General features: G+C 41.8%; 1 protein-coding gene across 2 annotated transcripts; it reads left to right on the top strand.

The window, feature by feature from the left end:
• The first annotated feature begins 362 nt into the window (after positions 1-362).
• LOC111580097 (protein FAM53B-like) lies at positions 363-25,509 on the top strand. Of its 2 annotated transcripts, XM_023287680.3 has the most exons (6): positions 363-517; positions 11,075-11,345; positions 12,279-12,342; positions 13,679-13,727; positions 16,302-17,155; positions 24,292-25,509. In XM_023287680.3, the coding sequence occupies exons 4-6, from the start codon at positions 13,694-13,696 to the stop codon at positions 24,634-24,636; spliced, it is 1,233 nt and encodes a 410-aa protein (XP_023143448.2). In that variant the 5' UTR covers positions 363-517; positions 11,075-11,345; positions 12,279-12,342; positions 13,679-13,693; the 3' UTR covers positions 24,637-25,509. The 2 variants fall into 2 exon arrangements, with proteins under 2 accessions (XP_023143448.2, XP_023143447.2); XM_023287679.3 differs by lacking the exon at positions 12,279-12,342.
• The last annotated feature ends 184 nt before the right edge of the window (positions 25,510-25,693 follow it).

Below are 25,693 nucleotides of genomic sequence, written 5' to 3'. Positions count from 1 at the left end.
TCCATGAGGCGCCAACACCTATTTGTCCCTATAACATCAATGAAATGCAGAGTAATTGAAAATAGCATATGAGTATTGTAAAAGCCTGAGGGAGGACCGCAGTGGAACGTACCAACTCGGAAAGGGTGGGGGTATTAGCTGTTAATAAAACTTCTCTTCGCATGTGAAGGACATTTGAAAAGTTTTTGTTGCTTCACAATAATAGGTACACATTTAGAAGTTAATTATACATCAGTCTAGTGTTTCTATGTACATAAATTTGCCAGTCGGGCGTTTTTTTTCCTCGTCTCTCCCCCCCGTCGACTGGAGTTGTGCGTACGCGGATATAGTTACAATCAATGCTGAGGGCTGAAGGCAGCAGCGAGCTCTCAGCTGCTCGCAGTCCTGCTCAGTCCTGCGCTGAGGACGCTGAACGGGCGGCTGCAACTGCGAGAAACTTTTTTTTTAAACGTTTTGTTTTGTTTTGCATTCCCTTTGTTGAAGATGACCTAACTTCGAAAGAGCCTCTGCTGGCCAGGTAGTAGGATGTTTGCTCAGATTGTGTTATAACTGTGCTCGGGCTTGTTTCTTCTTTCACTTAAGTCAACTTATGTTCAGGCTGGGCTTCTTCTGTGGCTGATTAAACATTTTAAGGTTACTTCGAGGCACAGAAAACACTTTTTTTATGGATGTATTATTCATGAATGCATCAGCTACTTTCAAACCAGATTTGGAACAAAAAAGTGCAGTTTTTAGCGTGTAGCACTCTGGATGTCATAGATCATTTATTGTCATGTTTCTGGACTCAGTCAGCTGTTTACAAGTGAGTGTCAGCATGTGAATATGATCAAATCTGCTCGATCAACCTGTTGCTGCGCTAAGGTTTCTGCTTTAGAGGGGGTGCACAAACTCCCCTTCATCTGCCAGCCAGGGTAATAAAGCTGGTGTTAGATACAGAACCAGGAGGTGGAGAGGCAGTGTGGTTAATTTGCAGCATATATTCACACTCAGATCTTCACCACAACCTGTGAGAAGATACTGAGAGAAGCTTGAGTGCTCTGAGTCATAAGGCTCAGTTGGCATATCTCTCCCCAATCTCCACCACACACTCAGCTTTTTGTTCCCCCTTCAGATAGTGATCTGTAATTACTAATTTTTGTGCTTCTCAAGGCATCAAAAGAGGTACTTTTTGTGACTTGAGTGAGTCGAAACTAATAGCCACTTTGTTCTTCCTCAATTTGGTTTCTGTTTTATTAGCAGTTATATAAATATAAAGCTGCATCCTTGACTCAAAATACACATTTATTGTTATGACTACGTGACAGCGAGTCGCTTACACCAAGTTTATGTTCTCAATGTGCTAATGAAACTGAAACCACAATGATAAGAGCTCATATACTGATAAGAAGATTTGTAATATGAGTTTATTATCGGCTGACATAAAAATGAGGCTGGCCACAGCAAGCTCATTTTGCAACTCCTTTATTGCATTCAAAACCAAAGCCAAGACACTGTGAATACAGGGCACTGTGGCAGCAAAGCACTAAACTGCTTATTTGTCAGTGTTGTTTCCTTTCCTTTGTGGGTTAGGAAGTAAGTGTTGGTGCTTGTCTTTTGCCCGCTTGGCTATTGCACGACAGTTGGTTGATCTTTGTGGACACCATAAACACGGTACCACGAGGAACTGGTTTGGTACCAGGGTGCCCTAATTGCAAAACACATGGAAATGTTTCTCGATGCCACCATTATCGGTGGTCGACTTACAGCGATGGTCGACCAGTTCGGTCAACTGAACAGGAAGTGCACAAGTTAAAGATCCTGCTCAGTAAATGCCCTCATAAATGCTAAGTGCAGCCGAAGTTCAGGTTGGAAATGAAGCAGAGAACTGGGCAAAGATTTAATCACGTGTCAGCTCTAGTGTCTAATTACAAAGGAGATGTTGATAGGGGTGCCTCACAGATACTGGTTGGCTTAGGGGGGAAACCTGCTTTGAGCATTTCTTCTCTTGCCTTTGGATTATCATGACTGCACCTTGCTTTGATTTCCAAAATAAACTTCTGCTGGAATGTTGCAGGTTGGTGTGTACAAGCATTTTCCATCTATGATTTTATGTGACCAGGGTTAGGCTGAACATGTTCTATTCTGGTGTCAGTAACTGAGTTTTGGTACATTTAAAAATAGAATTTCATTCAGTTCAAAGTGACAGACTTCAGTTGCATTACACATTTGGGTTTGCAAAGACTTTGGACTTACAAGAAATAACATGCAAGGACATTTTGAGTAAATGCAATCAAAAATTAGCACAGTTTTAGGTGTTTTTTAAGTTTATTTTAACTCCTGGAGACAATTTAAAATCTATGCAATTAACTTTTCTTGTATTCTATGTTGCGGAATGTTTGCATCTTTATTTAAAAGATATTCAACCCATTATCTATCTAATGAGGAAGAAGCAAGCAACACATTTTCGTCACGTTTGCTGGCAATCACTTTTTTGCTTTTAATCTTTTTAATGAAGCACAACTTGATGCACTGCAATTGTGCTCCAGAGCAGCCCCGGCGTTGTTAGTCTTTAGGCTTGTTTTGGACATACTACAGACATAATTTACGGAGGCAATTAAGGCCGGTGGGTTTTTAAAGGGGATCGCTCTGCGCTCCAGTGTGTGCTTAAGACGCACACATTTGCAATGTCTTTGTGTTGCAGGCAAAGGGCCCTATTAGAGCTCCATTCTGTCAGTGGGCAGCTGTGTGCCTGTATGCTGAGCAAGCCACTGGCCCATTCTCCGTCTGTGTGTACAACTCTTGCTCAGTCCACACACTGACGCACATGCTGCCACTTTCACCCCCTCACTTTTCTTTCTTTATGCCTTCCTGTATATTTCAGTCTCACGTTTAGCCTGTTTTTCTCTGCTGTATGTCTTTCTGTTCCGCTTATACCCTGCCTCTCTTTCTCTCCCTCGTCCTCTGGCTCGGAGCATTATGCAAAGCGACCAGAAAAGGATTGTTAGCCATGCCTGTCTGTGCCTCCATGGTACTCTCTATTCATTTCAGAAGCTTCCCTTTCTTCTGTGACCTGCAGTCATAACTGCTGTTGCAACACACATGCTAAAACTTCAACCATTTGGCTTCAAGGAGTTCAAATGAAACACCTTGGTCATTTCACTTTCTCAGTGTAATTGTTTTAGTGCCGTTATTCCTCATTTTGTATATTCCTTCCTCATTAACATGATAGATTTGTAAGTCTGGCGTCTCGTCGCCCACAGAGCCAAAGACCTGCAGCTGAAAAGAAAAGAAAAGAGGCATTCTCACATACACCAGAGAAGCACTCCCCCAACCCCCCAAGACAGGCACCAGACTCTACTTAGAGATGAAAAGCATTCTGGGATGCAATAGGAATGCTCCCATCGACACATCCCACTATAGTGTTGCTATGTAGGGATAGTGAGGAATCATCTTACATTTTTTAAAAAAAGAAGTTGTCTCCAGTGTTGCATTTTCACTCTCACGTGAGTGACTTTGCACCCTTGGGGCTTCGTTTTTAGGCACTTTGTTTGCATATTGAGCGTCTGATGCTATTAATATGTTGTGTGTGTGCATAACCTGTATTATTCTGGAAAGCCCCATAGCCCAGGTGTGCTATTAGTTTGTGGTTTCCTGCCTTGTGTCACCCCTATTATGAATGCCAGTGCTGTTTATTTTCCTTTAGATTGTCTTTACTTCAAAACGCCAGCCATCATATACCTTCTGTCTGAATCATGTGATGCGAATTTGGCTTGTCTGTAGTTCCAGTCTAATGAAACAATCCCTGAATTGCATCCCTTGAAAAAAGAGAACTGAAAGTTTCTGTTTCTGTGTTTGACACAGACAGCCTAATTTGATACACATTTAGAATCTGTTTTCCACAGTTGTAACAAAGCATCCAGTCTCTCCTCCAACGTGTAGAACTTCTACAGTTAACCGCAATGGCTGATATCTAGACCTGTACTAGCCTGACATGTAATGTGTTACATCCTGCAAAAGTGGCTCTTTGTACAAGCCTAGGCTTGAGACCAGAGCCAGTGTGACCTGACAATCCTGCTTGCACAAAGACAGCCAATTTTTTTTGGTGACATTTGTCGCAACACTTCAACATAGGCCTCTACAGTAACTACGGGTTGTCAGTATTTGAAGTTGAGTCTGATCGCATGTTTTACATGTATATTTTATATATCCCTGCAGGTGATTCCAAACAACACCAACAATTAGCAAGATTTGCAACCAGTTGGCAGCACATCAGCCCACTCACTGCAGAATGTCAAGAAGTAAATTTAAGACCACAGAGATGGAGATCAAACAGAACTGTGGCTAAAGAGAGAGAGATTGTCTTAAGCTTCTATATTCCAATATTTTTGTGCATAACTTTGTGAGAAATAAAATAATGTCTATTCTTACTTATTGGCTATTTCCACATTTATACAATTTTAAAATTCAGAATTTTTGCTGCGTTAATGCCCAGCATCCACATTACTCTGGCATGCAGGAACCCTAAAACAAAGATTTTTGGAAGTGCTGCTGAACCCATTTTGGTAGTCTTGATGGGCAGAAATGGAGACTTTCAGAAGTTATAGACAGCCACATCTGTTTCCTGATTGGTTCTGAACAGTCACTAGGTGCCCATACCTGATTCATCACACCACCATCACATTACCCTTTTCCTAAGGAAATTAAAAACATTAGCCTGTATTACTTATTTTCAGTAACAGTTCCTACTCTGTGTCAGTCCAACCAAAGAAGTCTCTGGTCTTGATTTTCACCATTGCTGTTCTTCCTCTGGTATTTTTTGTTTACAACTAAGCAACTAACCCTCTGCTTGTTGGTTAGACCAGTGCGTGCATACCCTGTGTGCATGAATGGTCATCTTGAGATAATTTTTGTTTTGAAATGGCATTTCGAAAAGAAGATTTTTACTGTGGATGCAGCTGCAGTGTGGAAAAAGTAAAACATTCCTCTGTCTCTACTGTCTTGTTGCCCAACATATGGACCTTATCACTACACAGTGGGGATATAATACTTCTATCCAACAAGAATTTGATTTGCTTTAGAGTCTTTCAGCAAAGATTAGATCAAACCACACATCCTCCTTACAATTCTGACAGCTCTTTAACATCTCTATAAATGTAAGATGAAACAAATAAACTACTAAAATGATGAGTTTTAAATGCTAAAACATGTGCCAGCCTTTCACCACTAACAAATTTACAACAATGTTTTGACAACACTCTCTCTTCCTGTTTAGCTGTGCAGAATGGAGAACTCACAGCTCCAACATTTTTTCTTTTTGATTTTACTTTATTTTCAGCTGTCTAACCAGTACTTTATAGGTGGTTTTCCAGCAAAAACACCCAAAATAACACGGCTTCAGTTGGCTTTTAACATCTTATCTGTGCTAAACCCCTGCTACACACTATGCTGAGCAGTCAGAGGGTCCATATGGTGAGCTGAGCCCCGTCATGAATGAATGAATGGGCCGATGGAATGCTGCTCATAGTTTACGTTCTCCCACCATACGCACTCACAAGCCACCCACACCTCCACGATGTGAACATGGCATTATGGAATGGCATAATGCTACATTATAGATTGATTGGTCGGGACAGTCTATAACATCACTTGCTTACACAACATAGGAGTGGTACCCCTTTTTCGAGCTGAGCAAGAGATTGGTAGCAGTGCTGGAGGCTCCCATGTAATGCATCCCTGATGGATTAGAGCTCTGGTTAGTGTGCAGGGACCAGAACAGGCACTCATGGATAATGGAAGAAACCACAAGCAGAAAGGCAAGGACTGATGGGGGGGGCAGTGTAATTAGTGGGGTACCTGATGTATAGAGAGTCAAGGCATGCGAGGGTTACTCCAGGGGGCAAGAGGCCCCATACCTTCCTTTACTCAAACTAAAACACCTGATCCTACGCCTGTCAAGCTTCTTAAGATTTCAGTAAACTAAGTCCCGGTCCGAGACATAGGGGTCAACCCCGAATAAATTTCAGGCTGCCTAGATAGAAAATAAAGCTGTACTTGTTTGCAGGTTGCACGTCAATGTTCTGCAGCTGAGTTAAACTGGCCTTGCTCAATAGTCCAGTTTCCTGTAACAAACACACTCACTGATAAAGAAATGATAAGCTATCCAGACATTATCCTTAACCAGATGGGTGACGTCTGCCTTTTTAGGATCACCGGGTTGTCACTGTTGTCCTCTGTTTTGGGTTTGGTTGCCATGGCTACCCATTAAATTCCTAGAAGCAGTGTAGCAACAGTTTTATGAAGTAAGTCAGAGAGAAACTGGCCCCTTGAAATATCAGTGAGCAATCTTACTCTGTTGATTTTGCTTGAAAAAAGCTTCGTAGTGGAACTAAATCATTTTTTCATGATTTACATTATCTGCTCTCAGACATTAATTGCAGAAATGTTAAATGCTAAGATAGCCTTTTTTAATGTTAAAGAGTGAGCCCACTCACTTACATCATGATGCAGTTTAAAATAATTACTGATGTGAAATGATGGCAGAATGTGATATTAGCTGCACTAGTTTACTGTGTCTTCCCTTTTTTAAACAGGAGTGGTCGACAAGGCTAGTGTGTGAAGTTAACTCAGTGTCACAATGCTTGGTGGATATCACTTGGGGTTGTTGCTTTTCATGTATTTGGTAATGAAGTCAGCGCGTTCCACACCCAATTCAGCAGCGGCATGTGACCACAAGGGAAGTACAACTTATACACTGCAAAGGGAAGTGTGCTTACATATGCAAGTTATGCTAGTATGTCTTCATGCCAGCTGAGCAGTGATAAGATCACCCAGATTAACTGGACAGGCAGAGTGACACCTAAGAAAGAGCAATTCTCAAGAAGTTCTTTGAATTATGATTCATGCTTCTATTTTCATTGCAGGTTTCTAGTTACAGGTAACTGCACCTTTTCCATGGTAATAGTTCAGCAAATTGCTCATTACACTGGAACTTTAAGTGCTGGCGGTATTTATGCAGAGGTTAATGGCCAGTGTTGTTAGAGAAACATTCAGGGGAATCTGCAAAAGGAGGCCAGAATTTGACTACAGACATTGCATCAAGTTTGACTGAATGAGCACTTCACTGTTTATGCACTTCTGAAGATCTAGCGGTGTGATGGTGTGTTGTTTTTGGCGAGTGTTCCTTCGCCGGTGGGTACTAGGGTGATGGCCAAAGGATTCAATGGTATGTCTTGACCTCCCTAGGACCATTTTTACAACCTCGACTACATTATCTGAGACAGGGGTGGTAGTGTGTTCACCCTGAATTAACAATCCACATCATGGACAAAAGAATGGAGTTTACTTTTACTCATGCAAACTGCAAAAATGTCCATTTTTGATGCTTTCATCTTGTTTTTCTTGGCCATTTCAACTGTGTAAAACAGATTCCAGCTTCTTTCACCGAAACACATGCCATTGCGATGTCAGAGAAAACTGGAGGGACAAATTAAATTTAAACTAATCAAAACAATAATCTGATATGCACAAGGCTTTTCACTCATGCAGTATTTTGTTTGTTTGTTTGCTCCTCATCATTTCATTAGTGTAAAATGAATTAGTTTCTTTTTAGCAGCAGCCACTGATCAAAGTCTTGACACCAGACGCACTCCGCACAAGTATGCAGTAACCTGAGCCAATTAGTGATGGACACCAAACACCCCGTCACAGAACTTTAAGGGGGGCCTAAATAGGCTTCTATTCATCTGCCTGTACAAATCACTGCCTGGGCAAAGAGCCATATTATCTTAGCTGCCCTTTCTTGTGCCTTCCTGAGTCATTGACTATTGTGAGCCAAGAGCTGCTGTCTGCACTGCAGCATACACAAGTCTGACTGGAAGTACCATTAGATTTTAATCCCCTGTGAATGTCAAATTTAGTTACACAAACCTCAATGGTCTTACAGGCCCACATATTTCCATTTACCGATAGGGCTTTCCTTCATTTTAATCAAATATTAATGACGGAGATGGCATTTGACGTAACATTTACGAGTCACAGTTGGTCCTTCTTGCCTGGTCAGGCTTTATTAAAAGGTGGATGTATGATTAAAAGAGGACTTTCTTACGCTTGATGACCGATTGGTATTGTTGATTTTCAAACTGGAAAAACATGACTGCTTTCCTGAGACTGTCACATTTCTTGTTCATCCAGTTGCAGAGTCCTTCCTCATGTCATATCTACAATGCCTTTTATAGTATTGTAAAAATAAATGATGAGACCAATGATCAAATGAGCCGCTTCACTTTGATGTTTGATGATAAGTTTGGGTTTAAGATACCAGCATTGAATGATTGAGATTTTATGAGATTTAGGTTTTGTGCAACCATATTTATCCCACTACGTAATAGAAATTGTCAGTGTAGGAGTGATCCATCAAAGTTGAGGTGTCCTGCAAACTGATCTCTTCCTCAGTTTTTGTTAGTGTGACAGCAAGTCAAACAAAAGACCATTCAAACATCGAGATGTAGCCACAAGGAGAACTTGCTTTGAACGCTGATGTGATCCTTAAAGGCTCCACACAAGTGCTCTACAGTTTTCTGTCCATTAAGCTCTGGTTTCCCCATCATGAGAAGTCGGTTCATTAAGTAAGCATGGCTCCAGGGTTGAATTCACACTCGGTCTGCCCTCTCCCATGACCCTACTTGCCAGTCACTACACACACACACACACACCAGAGTGTAGGTTTGCATAAACAGACATGCATGTACAGCCACACATACACACTCTGACTGCTGAGGTTTCAGCCCTGATGGAACAGGTCACACTTCCTAACTGCATCAGTCAAACAGCACTCTCATAACAACCTTTACACATGACCGTCATGCTCTTCATCCACCGTTCTGATTAGCACGCACACACAAACGCTGTTACATTACCCCACCGGTAACTCAGTGTCGGGCCTAATCAGTAAAGTAATCTGCAAAACTGATCACGAAGAACATTCCCTTCCCCTCTCACTCCCACCACCACCACTGGCTTCTCTTGCCTGTTGAGGCCCAGTTGTGCTCCACTGACTCTCTGGGATAAATGGAGATAATGGGAGTCATATGCTAGTTGGTTTGAGGCAGGCCTACATGAAACATTTATAGTCTTCATGTAGTCATGGGGCTGGGAAGGAGGGAAGGGACAGAGATGACATTGTGATTGTGATCACACTGGTATAACATTCAACTTATTTTCAATCCATGTGCAAACAACCTCCTTTGTATCTTTTATTTTAAGATTTCCCCATTTTCTATTCACAAGTTACTTTCTCACAAAAATACTACTACTAATACCCAATGCACACTTGCACCCTTACTCTCTAAAGTATGCTATATAAGTGCAACAGTCCTTACTTAACATGAAACCACATGTTACACGGGCAGGACAACATAGTCGGCCTGGAAGATCCATTAGCCTCATGTGTTGCTCCACAGTAGAAAGCTGTCATTAGCCAACAGTTGAAAGAGGGATGTGAACCGTGCTGGTACTCTCTAATTGGATGCTGTCAGTGTGTTTGGCGGTTGGTTAATGAAGGAGAGAAGCTCAAGCCCAAAGTCACTGCAGCAACTTCCTACTAAAGAAACTGAGAGGCCGAGATCTTTCCCATGCATTGTGCAGCATCAGAAAGGCTGCAGACCAGACATGACAAGGCATGCTTCTTAAAAAAAGCATATGTACCATCTGCCATACATATAATCCCCTCCAAAGCTTTTTTTAAGAGTTGTGTTTACTGCAGCGGCTACCGTTTTTGCTTCACCATCTGCGATGCAGGCAGCCGATGAGGCAACCGCAGCTTCATATACGTTCCTTTTCTGTTCAAGTTTCCTAGCCACATCTGTAGTCATGTGACGTGAGCGATGTCTTTTCCTGAATTACCTCAACTTTTCTCACTGTTGCATGTTTGGGTTGCCATATGTTCCGTGCATTATGTTGACGGGGCAAATGTTTCATTAGTCGCAGGGTTAAGGGATCAATTCAGCATATCGCAGCACATTTTGTTTACAGAGACTTATAGGTGTGTAGCTATGTGGAGAACTCAGTGGTTACTGCAAGGTTGTTCAAGTTTATGTGGAAAAAAACAGGTTTTAGCAGGTAAAAAATGATCCTTTTGTGAATCATTGCAGTAGGCCAGAGGTCAGCCTTTAGATTTAACAATGGACCAAATTTAAAAATGCAGTCCCATATGTTTGCACTATGTCTTTTATTAGTATTTCTTGCATTCATTTAAAAATAATAATGATGCATTGTTTTAAGATTCTGCACATTTTAACTTTTCAGTTCGTAATTGTAGACTATCAGCAGCTTTTGATAATACAGAATTGGCAGGAAAATTGCTCACACACGTGAATATGTTCTGCATCGTCCCGCAAGACTCGACATGTAGCAGATAAACAGTGACTTGCATCATGTGTGGTTGAATGAAAGTACTGCTGCTGTATTTGCGTGCCATATCTGTTTGGCTGCCACTTATCCCTGTTTGTGAGAACCAAATCATTTTTCCAAGGCTGTAAAATTCAAACTGCAGTTTACATATGACTTGGTTCATTTAAAGATTCTTTCCGTACATGTGTTAAGACATAAAAACAGATCTGCTGGGAATAAAAATGTATGTCTGCTGTGGTTTTTTGTATTTTTTTTACTGCAAATAATGCCCGCTGTTCCTATAATTGACTAGGTGTGGTGTTTCCAAAATTGTACACATATGTAAATTTAGATTTAATGTGAGAACAGAGAAGCTTTTCCGCCCTGTTTTGTCACGCTCTGCACATAGAGCACATCATTCTGCACTGTGCACCAAGTGAACAAACAGCAATTACATTACATTTTTAGTGCAGAAAGACTTGAAATGAAGTCAGTTATGTTTTTATGTCCATTATTAACCTGGTTTTATTAGATTTTATTCTGATACCATACAGTGGTGGAGAAGAAGTTACAGTAGCCGTGATAAAGTTTGGGAACCTCGATTTGGCCCACTAGCCCATCTCTTTGCCCATAACTTTTGTGCCAGTGGACAGAATAGTTAAATTGATATTTATGTCTGTCTGCTCCATTTCTCTTTCCATCTCCACAGGGATCAGCTGAAGTCTGAGGACCACCCTGCTACCTCTACCACCTCCATCAGCACTGCACTTCAGATGGGACGTCACCAACTGCTCATCTGCTTCGCCCATATGCACTATCTGCCCTCCGCCCTCATTTAAGATGGCTGCCCGTGGCCTTTTCCTGCACCCCGACGGACTGGAGCAGAGCTACTTGTTACCATGGTGATCATTTTCTCGAAAACACTGGAAAAGAAGAAGGGTGTCAATGATGTAAGGTCCAAGAACATCGAGAGGCGGCTGGTGAGAGAAACTTTTCACACAAAGCGAACCGGTTTTCAGATTGAAGGAGGGAGTAACATTGCAGCCTTTAGCTTGGCCCACTTTATATAAACTCAGATGTCTTGTCCAGTGGGGATGCTGGATTTGACAGTGTTGAAAATACAATATGTTAACATGTAAACTTGGAAGGCCTTCTTTACTTTTTAAAAGTAGGGTCCGCCAAGATATTGTCTTCGGTTTCAATATTTGTGCTAATATAGGCTAAACATACCTCAGGCTAAAGAACTGAGTGGAGACGCATTACAGATGGAAATAAAAGGCATGATGAGGCGTAGTGGCTGCATGATGCTTCCAAAAATGTCAGGGCTCCTTCCACATTGAATTACACTCCCAGCTCCTACATGTAGTAGCAAGCAACTTTCAATGAGGTGAGGCAGCTTGGTGCTGCATTTTTGGGAGGTCACTCCTGAGAACTATTTCTCTTTTTACCAACACCCTTGTTTCAGTTCTGATAGTAAAGTAAGGGGTTTATTTTTATCTTACTACTCCATTCAGACAGCACAGGAGAATAGGCTTCAATTCTCCTCATGTTATCTATAAAATCTGGACTTTACAAAATCCAAACACTCCTTGAACCACTCAAATGGAGACGCACCAGAAACATTCTTTAGCACAGATTACCATCAAGATGTGTTTGTTGTACATAAACCAGGAACTGTTTGGCTCATCATATTTTGCATGCAGGCCCACAAGCTTTGCAAATGAGTTTCTCTCTTTTTGGCCTCAGGTTTGAGTGTACGAATTCTGTAATTTTATCATTTTCTCCAACACAATACACTTTGTTTTGGATTCTGTATCTTGTATCTTAGAAAACAGATTTCTTGTTGTGGTGATAACCTCAAGGTGAGTCAGAGTGTAGTGTTGTTGCTTTTTCCTTTGTGTCTTTTTGTGCAGACAGCCACCACCCTTTCATAAGAAGTGAACTCAGAGAGAGGATGGGTGTCTGATTGAAAGATAGGTGTGTGTCGACAAAACTGTTTTATACTCCAAAAGGTCTTTGTTCCTTATAAACATAGTGTAAAACTGGTGCAGTGTGATTTTAGTTTATATAGTTTCTCTGTGAAGCAATGCGGAGAAATTTGTTGTCTTACAAATACAAGGAGACACATTTTGAGTCTTACTGAATATTTACATAGCGTAGTATTTTTCTCCTGTTTTTAGCTTTCTTTCCAAACTAGGCTGAGGGAATGTCATAATATAAAAACACTCTATTTCAAACCCACAGTAAATATTTTCAGTGAACTTGTTAGGAGTTATGTTTCTGTTTACTCTTGAGGGAAAAATCTGTCTGTTCAGCTGCTAAATGCTCCACTGCCCACCAAACATTTTGTGCGGAGCAGGTGGCTTACAGTTGGATTATCAGAATTTGATCGCTGAAAACATCTGCTTGTCTTTGGAAGTGATGCTGATGAGAGTAATGACAGTGAACCAAAAACAGTACAAGTTGTAGGCAGTTAAAACAAAACAGCAATCTGCAAGATGCTGTAAAGCTCCTGCAAAATAACTGCAGACCAGGTGTTCATTTTTAATTTGCTTTGCATTACACATAGACATCTGCTCTATTATTAATATAACAAAATTAGCAACTGCAGCTTTAACCCTCCTGTTGTCCTCATTTACTGGCACCAAAAAATATGGTTTCCTTGTCTGAAAAAAATCCAAAAATTCTGCAACAAAATTCCCCAAATTTCTGAAAATTTGCAAAAACCTTCAGGAAGAAAATAATTCCTTAAAAGTTTGCCTTAAATGTTTTCTTTAAAAAAAAAAAAAAATCCCCCAAATTTGGCAAGAAAATTCTTATAAATATTTTCAAAAAATGAGTAAAAATCTTCCAAAAAATCATTAAAATATCTAAAGTGATTACATATATGTCAGTAAAACTTCTAATATTTTATCTAAGAACATTCACAAATAAAAGAACATTCACAAATAAAATCACAAATAAAATCAACCAAAATCCAGCTGGATTTTGGTTGATTTTTTTGTGAATGTTCTTAAGAAACATTTTTAACATTTCTTTTTTTCCACCAAAAAATGTTCAAAAATGTTGTAAATGTGGAAATCAGAAGTTTCACTGTGAATTGTTTTTTTCCCCCCACATTTTCAAGCTTTAAAACGGGTCAGTTTTGACCTGCAGGGCAACACGAGGGTTAAGTGAGCCTCTTAAGGTCACTTTAACAAATTAAAACTGCTTGTTTGGTTAATTTGCAACTTTGGGAAGGTTAAATCCTTATTTAACTGCCCTTTTTGGTTTGCTTTGTCCCTCAATGACTGTATTTGCCTGTTTTCCACAGCGTGAGCTCCACACCATGAGCAGAGGGACCACCCTCTTCTCCTGTGCGGGTAAGTTATCTCCATTTTTCCCTCTCTGCTTTGCTTTTCCTTCAATTAAAACATCTCATCCTTCTGTTCTCTGCATTCATTCCGAATCTGAACAGTAGCATTGGTTGGGTGGGATGCTTCGTAGATGTCATAGCGTAACGGATCACACATTTATTTCCATAAAGGTTGAACCATGAAGACCAGCATTGCTGTTTATCCCCTCTCTCTCACTTCTCCCTCTCCCCGTCTGTCACTCATCCCCCTCTCATGATCAGGGTGCACCTGCCTCCACACAACGTTGCACAGCATTCTCATGGGAGTCAACTGTAATTGAATATGCTGTTGCCTATGTCAACAATTTCCCCTCGGCTCTGTTAGTCTTGCAATAATTACCCCCTGTGTTAAAAGATGCGCGACTGTAAATACAATCCCCCCCTCCAGTTTCACTCACTATCCCCCTTTTTTTTTTTTTGCAATAAGACGTAGTGACGTCACAGTGAGGACTGTGGCACTTTTTCCACTGTTAACCTTCACATTCCCTCACATGTCTCGTTACTTCAACCAGCACTTTGAGTCTTGCCATCAAAGGATGACCTTTTTGAAGTTCATCCCTTTCTCCCTTTGTCAAGCTGTTTGCCTAACATTCCTGTCAGGTCGTCACTGTAGCCCCCGTACATTGTTTGTCCGCCCAAAACAATGATTTCCGTGCAGTAGTCTGTGAGACAGCATGCCAAAATTAGAGACAAGCATCCAGAAGGCTGGGATTTGGATCGGCGAGGCGCTTTTTTTGTCAGAAACGTACAACTTAACCACTTGGCTTAGCGTCTGTAACCACAATAACACTTTACTGCAAGGTGCATTATCACCCACAGCTTTGTGATAGACTCTTTGTGTTGATGGTGAGATCAATGGCAAGTTACACTGCTTTATGAAAAATTTCCCTTTTAACCACTTGAGTAATGAGTGTAACTTGCCAGCTGTTTTACTTAGTAGTTCATGGTTTGGGGATCAGTGCTCTTGCCTGTGGCAGGTTTTAAATAGTCAGGAATGATGCTTGTTTGTCAGCCGAATACCTCAAAAACAGCATCTGTAACAGGCAGTGGACTGTTTTGGACTGGGAGACAGATTTCATTGGTAACCAAGGATTTTTACCATTGATAGTTGTAGTTTTTTCATCTTTAGCTACGTTACAGACCAAAAGTTTGGAAGCAAAGGCCAATACAGGGCAAACATTTGGAAGAAACTTCAAGTTTCTGCTTTTAATGTCTTTCTTAAAAAGGTAAAAATAATTTTTAAAAAAACAGTATGAATTCTATGGATTTTGGGATGTATTTACTGCATGATCAGACTTTGCTTTCATTGATATGCACCATTTTCCTAAATTTACCTTTAGGTATACATTGATGTTACCAGACAATTGCTGAATAAATGTGTACAAAAGAAAAGAAGGGCTTAGTTTTAATTCAATTCAATTCAATTCAATTTTATTTATATAGCGCCAATTACAGTCAAATTGTCTCGAGACGCTTTAGGGTTGAGAAGATTTGCAAGAGCCACAACTTCAGTACAAAGGTAAAAACACAAATCACAGTTGGCATTATTCACTTCAGCTCTTTGGCTTTTTTGAGTTTGCAGACAAAAATCCCAATAAATTTCAACTGTGTCCATATCTCTATAACTACCACAGAAACAGCTGAGTAAAGAAACAAGACTACAGATACAAATACCTGATAATTATAGTAAAAATGTATTCTGCTGAGTTATTCATAATATAATAATCATGTTTATTTTGTTGCAAAGTATCCCAATAAAACTATGATCTTTTTTTGTACAAATTTGATCTTGCTTCCAAACTTTTGGCCTGTAGTGCACAAAAGTAATGATGACAGTACCTTGTTTCTGCCCCTGCAACTTGCAGCTGAGGCTTCTTCGTGTGTCTTTTAGCTGTTAATTTGAAAAATATTGAGACAAAACACATTGATCTTGTTGAATCATATACTATACAGTGTATTATAATGAACTACTAAATTCTTCATTAAAACAGCCAACTTCTTTGCAAAACATTGCTGTCATAAAATGCCTTCATGTTTGCAGAAAGTGAATAAGACTCTCACTTTCTTTTCCCCTTAGTTGTTCCTCAGCTTTCACTTCAGATATGCATGAGCAGCACTGGGCAACTTGACTGTAGTGTTATTTCCTCTGGCTTTATCCTGTCATTCATTTGGAGATGAATAACTGATAACACTTTTTTTTATTTAATGCACCAGAGCACATGATTTTCTGTTGGCTTTAGTGCTTAGCTGTGTGGTTCTTCTAAGCTGGCAGACAATAATCTCCCTTTTATTCTTCCAAACAGCTTATTTTTTATAGCACTGCCTTAAGCATGTTTCTGTTTGTTTGTGTCTTTCTGTTCGTGTGGTTAAATACTAAATGATCCCTCCAGATACTCGTGCCTTTCTGAGAGCTAGAATTCACTGTGCTCTCACTACCATAATGCAATTTTTGCCCGTATTACTTTGTGTACTGATAGAGGTACAAAGAAAGGGCTGCTATTGAGGTCAACTGGTGTGAGTTTGTGTGTTTTGACTGTTGCAGAAGCAGATAGGTGGCTGGACTTGGGGCGAGGCTGTGCCATCCAGCAGAGAGTTCCATGCCAGACTGGTGCCAGTCTGGAGAGCCTGTGGGATGGGAGCCGGCCCTGGGCCAAGGAACCAGGCAGTGCCACAGCAATCACCAGCCTGATAAGAGATCTAAGTCTCGGTAACAGCAGCGTGACGGGCACCCACACCACGTCCTCCACCACACACTACACCACTACAGCTACCAGCCAGGCTCCCACAGCGCCCCCGAGCAAACGTCAGTGCCGCTCCCTGTCCTTCTCCGATGAATTCAGCGGCTTTCGCTCGTCTTGGAGGCCCCAGGGCTCCCGAGTGTGGACGACGGTGGAGAAGCGAAGGTGCCACAGCGGAGGAAGTGTCAGAGGAGGAGGAGGGGGAGGCCATTTTCCCATCATGCAGCGTAGCTCCAGCTTCAGCTTGCCCTCACGCTCCAGCATCCCTTCAGACGGAACCCTGGACCTGCCATGCTTCAACCAGCGACTGCCTCTCCACCCTCAGTTTACTGCCTCTCCAGTCTCCCCTACCTCTCCTTCCTTGCATCATCCTCATCACCACTCCCACAACCACCACTTCCTCAGGCCTCTCTCGCTTTCCCACGAGCAGATCAGCCTGCCAGAGCTCCAGAGGGAAGAGGCGTCGGAGACCAGTTCTCCAGACTCCACCCCGGAGCTGGGGAGGCGAGCTGGGCAGAGGGCTGGGGGGACGGGGTGTCTGAGTCGGAGTAGGTCCCAGCCCTGTGTGCTAAACGACAAAAAGATTGGTATGAAGCGGCGGAGACCAGAAGATGCCCAGGAGCAGCGTCCCTCCCTGGACTTGGCAAAGATGACTCAGGTTAGCTGGAAATGCTGACATGCACCGACTAGCACACACATATTTCCATTCATTTGAATGTCTGCTATTGTAACTTGACTAATTTATGACTTTAGTAGCATGTTTGTTTGCTGATTGAGCACAAATCAGGAGTAACTTTTCCTAATCTTAGTTTATCATGCCTATTGCATTTAGTTCAATCCTGGACCAAATGCACTTACCTCACTGACAGACGCCTTTTTGTTCTTAGACCAAAGGAAAGTTCAAGAGATCCTCAAACATAACATGATCTTTCTCCCTCTGAGTGTGATCAGAGTCTGCATTAAATCAAGCTGAATTAAGTTTTCCGGGTCGTCGGTCTGAGGCTTCAGGGATAAGTGATCTCAGGCTTTCCTCCCTAGTGCTCATGCAGTGGTGCTTACTAAAGAAGCATTCCTCATGTTCGTTCACGCTACCGAGCCCCACGCTCTAGCAAGCCGGCTCCAGTTTATCATTTCATTAACTCTGTTGGGTAAACAGCCCATTCAAAGGTTGGACTTCTCACTGTATATTTGCTTCCTCTCTGCAAAACTCCTGTCCTGTACTTCCATCTTTTATTAGCTGTACTGCTTCATCCTTTCCTGTGCCCTCTGTCTACTTCTAGGCAGCCAGAGAAACCAAAGGTGATTAATTGTGGGGATATTTGGATGCATAGAATTCCACATTGCTTCCCCCCATGTCGAGAGTTTGTTTGCTCTTTTGTAAGGTCAGAGGAAGCAGCAGAACAGTCAGGGGGTATAAATGACCCCTGGACAGACCCAAACAAAAAATAGAACTGCAGAAGTATTTTAATGACATGTATCGTTTTGATGCTTGGCAATGCTCTGATGTTTTTACAAAGGCCAGAAAGATCTTGATTTAGTGCTTGTATCACAATCAGCTTTTCATTCCTTTAAATGCTCTGGAAACTGTAGCACTAACAGCAGCCACTGATAGCAAAGGAAGCCTGTACTCAGAAAGGAGGCACAACTCAGATCATAGACAATGTTCAATTTGCCTTTGCTTTCCTGAATATATCATTTAAAGCTGCACACTAGATTGTTTGAGCATCAACATCGCAGTACATGCATGCTCAATAGTCTCAACGCAGGAAGTGCAATGCGAGAAGCAAATCAACTCAAACACATCCTGCTATAGCTTTTTTTGGTTTCCTTGCATGATAGAAAAGTAAGTTGATGACTAATCTACAAGAGAAGTCCATGGGGTAGAATATATTTTATAAGATTTTAAGGCTTCTTGAATATAGAGAGTTTTGTTTCTTAATTGTATTTAAAGTTTGTTGACATGGAGGCTTCACACGTACACAACAAAATGAGCAAGAAACTGGTATAAAAAAACACAAAAAAGGAAGATGTGGTTGCGAAACGAAATGCAGCTTCAGCTGTATGGAAAGTTTTGGCTACTAAAAGTTACCGATAATGTTTACCAAAAGCAGAGCATTTGACCATTTAGTCAGCAACTCAAAACTCTGATATGATAAATGCAATGCCAGATCTGAAAGTCATCAAAAAATATTTCAAATCCCTTTGCCAGTGTTACACCATATGAAAAGGGTTCAAAACAGCTTAATTTTTAAACTTTTAGTGGAGATTATCCACCTTCCAACAGCACCTCCATCATTCTAGAATGATTAGTTCTTTCCAAGTTGAGTTTTTCAAACCTTCTGCTGAAAATTTCTGTTCTGCAGCCCTCATGTCATTCATATAATACCCCAAAACGTTCCTCTCTTCTACCTCCTGGCAGTGGGATACTGTCCTTTTCCTCTTCTTTTATTAGAAAGTTTCATCAGCTTATCTGTCTATCCTCCCTTCTTTTTCCCAAAAACTGTGTTCCCAGCCAGTCACCCTCAGGATCTAGCCAGGGCTGGAACAACAAGGCCTGGGTAATGGAGCCTAGCAGGCGTGTTTCCTCGAGTCATGCCAGCTGCTCAGAGGGAAAAAATCAGGCAGGATAATTACACATATACACACAAACACTCACATGGATTGAGTTTTACGTTGCCTCTGCCGGCTGCATGTTGCTGTTTTTCAGTCGGCTTGTGTGATTGCACGTACTCGGTGTTGTTGATATGAGTCAGGTCCTGCATGCTGCTTGTGTCATCTCAGATCTGATGTTTACTTTCTCACCCTTGAGCAAGTCTGGAAAGTAACCAGTTACACAGCACATACAGAATAATTCACAACACATTTTGCTCTCTTTACTTCTCTTTCTGTTCCTCTGCTATTGAGACTTGATTTGAGTCCTTTTTGTCAGAAACTAATCCAGATCAAATGCTGCATCTACTGTGCCTAAACAAGCAGGTTTGTAATATATCACACTTTATTTCATTACCAAAAAGTCCTAGAAGCAACTGCTGAAAACTCACATGGTTGTTATAGGTTACCAAAATGGTTTGTCTCAGTGAGAGCCAAGGGAAAGAGAAAGCTTACAGCTGGCAAACCGTCTGGAAAAGGAAGTGATAATGTGGAAACGCAGGGCTAGTTACAACCTGTGCCTGTTCTAGTGAAGACAGAACATAAAAACTACTTTCAGGGTTGGGAGCAGATAACATTTTACCACCTCTGATGGGATCTAGCGAGATTTTTGAAAGGTATTTTTTTTAACTTGTGGTTATAAATGAAAGATCATGTTGCATTTTCTGCATTTGACTGTTGAACTTTAGCTGTTTTGGGGAAGACTTGACATGTTGACTGACCACTGTGTGGCTTCAGTGATGCTGTTTCTCCATTTCTATAGTCACTCTGTTCTCAAGAGGGAGTCTAATCACAACACTCCCAAGCTAAAAAAAAGGTGTCATCCCTGCCTTAGGGTGTCAATTAATACTTCTTTTCACACCTAAGCAGACAGTTTTATAGGCGTGTGGATGAGTAACACTGCCTGAAGGTCCGGGTAAAGAAAAACAAAAGTAGATGTGTATTTGGCACACCAGCTTACCAATTGCCTAGTGACATTTGACTGCACTGGAAGGGGTGCAGGCGTGTGTTATTGTCTGAATTTGCTGGATAATAACTGTGGATGGGTCCCGCAGAGTCAAGAGGTGAAGGATGCTGGTTGACGCATAACAAGTCCAGAGTGTGTGTTGTCAGTGGAACATGGTGTAATTTGGCCTCTAGATGCCTCGACCACGTCAATGAAGGCGGGTGTGAATTCTGGGGATGCATGTCATGCTAATCGGCTATAACTCGACTACCAGAGGGATTTACGTGCAGCCACCCCCAGAATTCCTCGAATATCCTCCCTGTCAGCCGTGCATATCGGCTCATTCCTCCCGTCCACTACCTCGTTTTCATCCCTGGCTGCCCTTCCACCTTGGCCCGTCATTGTTTCTTTTTTTTCCTCACTGAGCAGTCAGACTGGGGAGTGTTATCTCCTCATTCTAGGTCGCCTGCTTTTGAGGAAGAGGCCCGCGAGAGGTCAACTTGGGGAGTTGATAACTTCAGTTAGTACATTTTGAAAAACAATGACAGGCTATGTTTGGGTTAGCTGCATTAGCAATCGCGGTTGTAAAAGGGGATGTGTGGTGCTTGAATGCGTGCTTTCGGATGCCAGTGCATTCAGGAGAGAAGCCGAAGAAAGGGGGTATTATTTCTGCAGGGAAGCCGGCAGACAAACTCCTCACTCCTCTCTATTAATATCATCTCGCCAGCCCCAAGTTAGAGCCGCCCTTTTCTTCCCCTCCTCTCTCCATCTCACTCCATTCCTGAGATGGCAGACATGGCGATCATAGCTGAGTGTCAAGCCCCGCAGGCTTGTGGGAACACCTAGGTGGGCGTCTTAAGGTGCAGCGCTCCCTGTGTAGAATGACATGTCGTGACTTGTCCCGGGTGTGTATTGTATTGTAAAGCATCCCCTAACACCTCTATTCACTCATACATGCATATTATCTGCACTTTCTCAACACCGCCAGCCTCACGTATTTATCTTTTGCATCTTCCTTCCTGGCATTTGCATTTACCTGCCATTCCTTCTGTGTGTTGTGAGGTAAAATCCAGACAAACGCACATACCAAAGCGATGCATTCACACACACACACACAGAGGCACACAGGCTCAACACAGATGATTGTTCCGAAGGTGTGCCGCTGTGTAGTTTGACTGTCACCACTGAGTTAAAATCTCCTGTCTTTGCTTGCACCTCTGCCCTCTCTTTTGTTTTACAATTGTTTGCAGTTGGAGGTCTGTTTGCTGTCTTTCCCAGAGCCGTGTGTCACTAGATGTTTTTCTGACCTCGTTTCGGCACACAGCTAATCCAAACAAGTTAACTCATACTCTGAATTTGCACAAAGAGTGCATAGTAAGGTACCTGCACCTCTCAGGACATGTGTCATTATATTTGTGTGTGTGTGATGGTCGTCAGGGTTGCAGTAGGACCTTTGCTGTGGCTACTAGCCGGGTGTTGTTTGTTGTTTGTCCTAATTATCAAGAGGGTATTTGCCTAACCTCTTGGCTTGTGCTTCTCCCACAGCAGCTGCTTTTTGATCCCATGTTGTAGTTGTGTTGATTGTGCTTTGAAATACTGCATATTGTCTCCCAGAATATCGGATACATGTATAAAAGTGTGTTTATTTTATGATGTGTATGAATGTTAAAGAGCAATCTATTCAAATCAGTTCAATTCAGTTTTATTTATATGCCGCAGATTCATAACACGTCATCTCACAGTGCTTAGCATAGTGTCTATTATCTGTAAGCTAGTGGATATAATGAATGGAAAAGGGTTATAATCCTTAATTTGGTATCTCATACCACATTTTTATAGTGTTAATGGACAACATTTATTGATGGAATGGTTGGTAATAGTTGACTTTTCCCACTTAATATCCAAACCATGTGTACACAATTTCCCAGAAATCATGCATGGTTTCCCAAAATGCAAAAGACAAATTCACTAGTGAGTTTAGCATCATCTTATCAGACATCAATGTCCTCTTCTGTCTTCTGTATTAAGACAAAATGTGTTGCTCTCTTTCTTTTGCGTTTCCAGTGTTCTTGCTCCCAGTGGTTGATACGTTATATTTCTATATTATTTCAATGTCAACTTAAACTCAAAACTTGAGGAAACACTACACCAAGTCTACACCAAATCTAGTTTACTGCGAAGCACTATGCAGCCTGTGATATAACATCTTCTGTGACTCAGGAGGAGCTTTGCGAAGTTAAATAACCCCGATGGCATCAACAAGGTCTCAAGTCTTTGCAAACAGAAGGTGTGAGGTGTGGAAAAAATCAAGGCAGTTAGAGCGAAGGGAGGGTTTTATTGATCACACTATCCAACTGCAAAATGCTGCATCAAATATTTACCAGTTGCAACAGCGTGGTTGGCCTCGTCTTCACGTTGTGAGTCTGTGGATGTGTGTGCACATGTGAGTCATCACTGCAAAATGTGGACCTATTGTAGCAGGAATAACCTCTCAGGTAGTTTAAAGTACTTTGCCACGTCTGTTTGTTGTCTGTTTGTGGTAAGATTTTGCCATTTTGGTACTGTGTGGCAGCGTCCCAACGGTAGCAGACGCAAAACTAGACAGGTGTGTGGTTAGCATTGAAATTAAAGCTGAAATGTGTTGTCTGAGAACTCACTGCCATCACAAGTGGTGTGATTCCAGCGCAAGATGATCTTTAGTTTTGAGGCTTTACCGAAAATAATCACTAATAGTAGAAAAAGACATATTTCTGTCTTTTTAAAATGTTTATTGTGTGTACCTAAGTTTCAAAAGGTGTTTTTCTAGAATTCCAGAGTGGCCCTTTAAGGATTACAACTTCTATAAAGTGCTACTTATTTGTCTGTACACTGTTAGATTCCTGCATTTGGTTAGAGAGCCCGTGTGTGTGGTTCTAGTGACTTGTGTCTGTGCATGGATGTATTTCATCTGGCCAAGCTGGGTACACAGCAGAAATCTAACCCTGCTCCCCCAACCTTCCACCACACCCACCCAAATCTCAGTCAGCCTTAGTGGACTTTATAGAAAGCATATTGTGGAAAAGCTGCTTCTCCTCCTCCTTCCTCTCATGCTTTCGTCTCCTCCTCCACTGTGATAATTTGTAGTGGGGTAATACCGGGGGTTGAACACAGAGACAGAAGAGCGAGGGCTCAGAAATCCCCTTTTCCACTCCAGTGGGGTAGCTGCAGCAAAGGCCACCCACTCCTCATGATCACCTCGAGCGTTTGCAGATGAAGTATGGAGTGTTTGTGCTGCTAGTCAACCTTAAAATCAGATGGCCAAAATCCTGCGTTCTAGTTTTCTTTTGGACCATCAGGACATTGAAAAAGGAAAATGAGCGTTCAGAAAAGAAAGGGAGAGTCCCAGCTCATTGTAACAGGAAAAGTAATGTCTCTACACATGCTCGGGAACATTAGCGGTGTCTGTCATGTAAGCCCGAAGCTTTATAGAGAAAACCTCATCTCTATTCACCTCCATGCCTCCAACATCTGCTGCTGGGGGCACTCCAGAGATCATTAACCCTTTCACTGCGCCGCACGGCCGCCTTTCTTTGTTGCAGGGAGGAATCCGGGGTGGAAAGAGAGCATGAAAGCAAACAGAGAGCAACTTCTAGGCAAATGAAATCTCTTTAAGGTCAAGTTTTGAAAGCAAAAGGACAAGCGATTGTTCGCGTGCAGATTCTCTCTGGCACTCCTCAGAGTGCACTATAAAACATCATAACAACTGCGAATTACAATGGCTTAAATAAGAAACGTCCCTCACCATAGAGGGCTGGGTTAGGTATGCGTTTCAAAGTGGCTTCCAGTGATAAATAGGCCGAGAGCACAGTTTGACACAAGATACCTTCTGTGGTTTGCAACTCATCTCAGTGTTTTTCTCAAACAAACCAGAAGGTTTAGAGTTCTGTGTACATTCTGCAATGGCGCGTTCAGTGTGTGTGTACTCATGCGCTCGCATGTTTACATGTTCACATAGCGTCGATGAAAGGGAAGGCCAGGTTTTTGGCTACCCAAACTGAAACCCAATCTCAAACTGACATTCTGGAAAACCCTGAGCTCGAATTCCCCCCTGACAAGCCCTTTTTCAACCTCATTACAGTGAAAGCCTGAATGTGAACTCGCACTAAGATGCACAAACCGACACTTCTGTTATTTCTCTTTGTCTCTTCTTCTCGTTGCAGAAACTTCAGACTTTTCAGAGCTTAAGCTGCCCTGGTTTCTCAGCTACAGACGGCTGCCAGTCGAGTCTACCCTCCTTTGAGACCACCGGCCAACCAGATTCTGACTTCACAGCTGTGTGCGAGCTGGGACTGGAGTCACGGCAGGAAGCGAGAGAAGATGACGATGATGAAGATTCATCCTACGAGGAGCTGGATAGCGACTCTGCCTGTAGCGTGGATTCTCGGCCCGTGTCTCCAGTAGACGTGGACGGTAAACGCACCCTCTGGAAGGGTGATTGTGGGACACAGAGGGACATTTTCCAGCTGGGGGGAGAGCTGGATCTTGACCAGATTGAAAGAAACTGAACACTTTCTAGAAGATTTTAAAAGACTATGTCAGGACTGATGTAGAAAGTTGTGGTTGATGTACGAAAAAGTGAGATTGAAGATGGATTGTGAGAAAAATAGGTGCGTTTTGAAAGGGAAAGATGTTTGAAAGGCAAGGAAAGTGATATAGTTGATAAAGTATGTTGACTGGCTTCTTAATGACACATTTGCCTTGAACATTCTTACTGTTTGAATCAAAGAGCAGTGACCTTAGTTGTTTTTTTTATTATTGGGTATTCAGCTTAACTCAGGAGTGGGAAAGTGAGGGTTAGTCTTAAGAAAATCTCCCAGCCCCCACTCTCTTCAGCCTTATGACCTTTCCAGAGTCAGCTATCCTTAGGTTTGTAGTACTGTAGCAGTAGCTGGGCTCTCCTGTATTTAGCTCAAGTTTGTTTTTCAGAGAAAGTGGGGGGCATCAAAGATGGGGTGAAACCGGGCAGGGCAAAGCAGCAGGAAGACGTTTCTTCTCAGAGGCTTACCCTTACCCTCATCTTTTGTGCACACATGAAAGTGTTTTGGGTTTTTTTTTGTTTTGTTTTTTTGCTGAATGTAGGCTCAATAAGCTTTACGAGAAGTTCAGAAACTGAAATGTGCCTTCTTTTGGATGCTTGCTCTCTCAATTCTCTTCAAGAAACGTGCCTCAATTGAAGGCACATTTTCTGACTCTGTTTTGTAGTTTCTTCATATGCAAATTGTATATTTGAATTAAACACTGAATCTCAAGTTTTTTTCAGTTCTAACATCAGTGTATATTTTTCTAAGTAACTGTTTTTTATGAGCTGTTTGTGAAGGAGCAAGAATACAAGGTCTGTCTTCTAACAGAATGGACATGAAATAAATTTGCAACCTGCACTCATATGTCTGGTTTGATTTCATTTTATTAGCAAAGGTTTGGGGATTTAAGCACAATCTGTCACTTCGAAAGTCTGAATAAGCAGCAAAGTTTCCACATACACTTTAGAAACTGTACCTGTTCACCCACAGTCACTTCCTGCCTGACATTTCAGAGCCATTTTTTGAAGCTCAGACTTTGTTT

The sequence above is a fragment of the Amphiprion ocellaris genome, chromosome 16, assembly GCF_022539595.1.
Source record: "Amphiprion ocellaris isolate individual 3 ecotype Okinawa chromosome 16, ASM2253959v1, whole genome shotgun sequence".
Lineage (NCBI taxonomy): Eukaryota > Metazoa > Chordata > Actinopteri > Pomacentridae > Amphiprion > Amphiprion ocellaris.
Note: the sequence above shows the minus strand (reverse complement) of the source record. Positions and strands in the feature narration are given on the sequence as shown.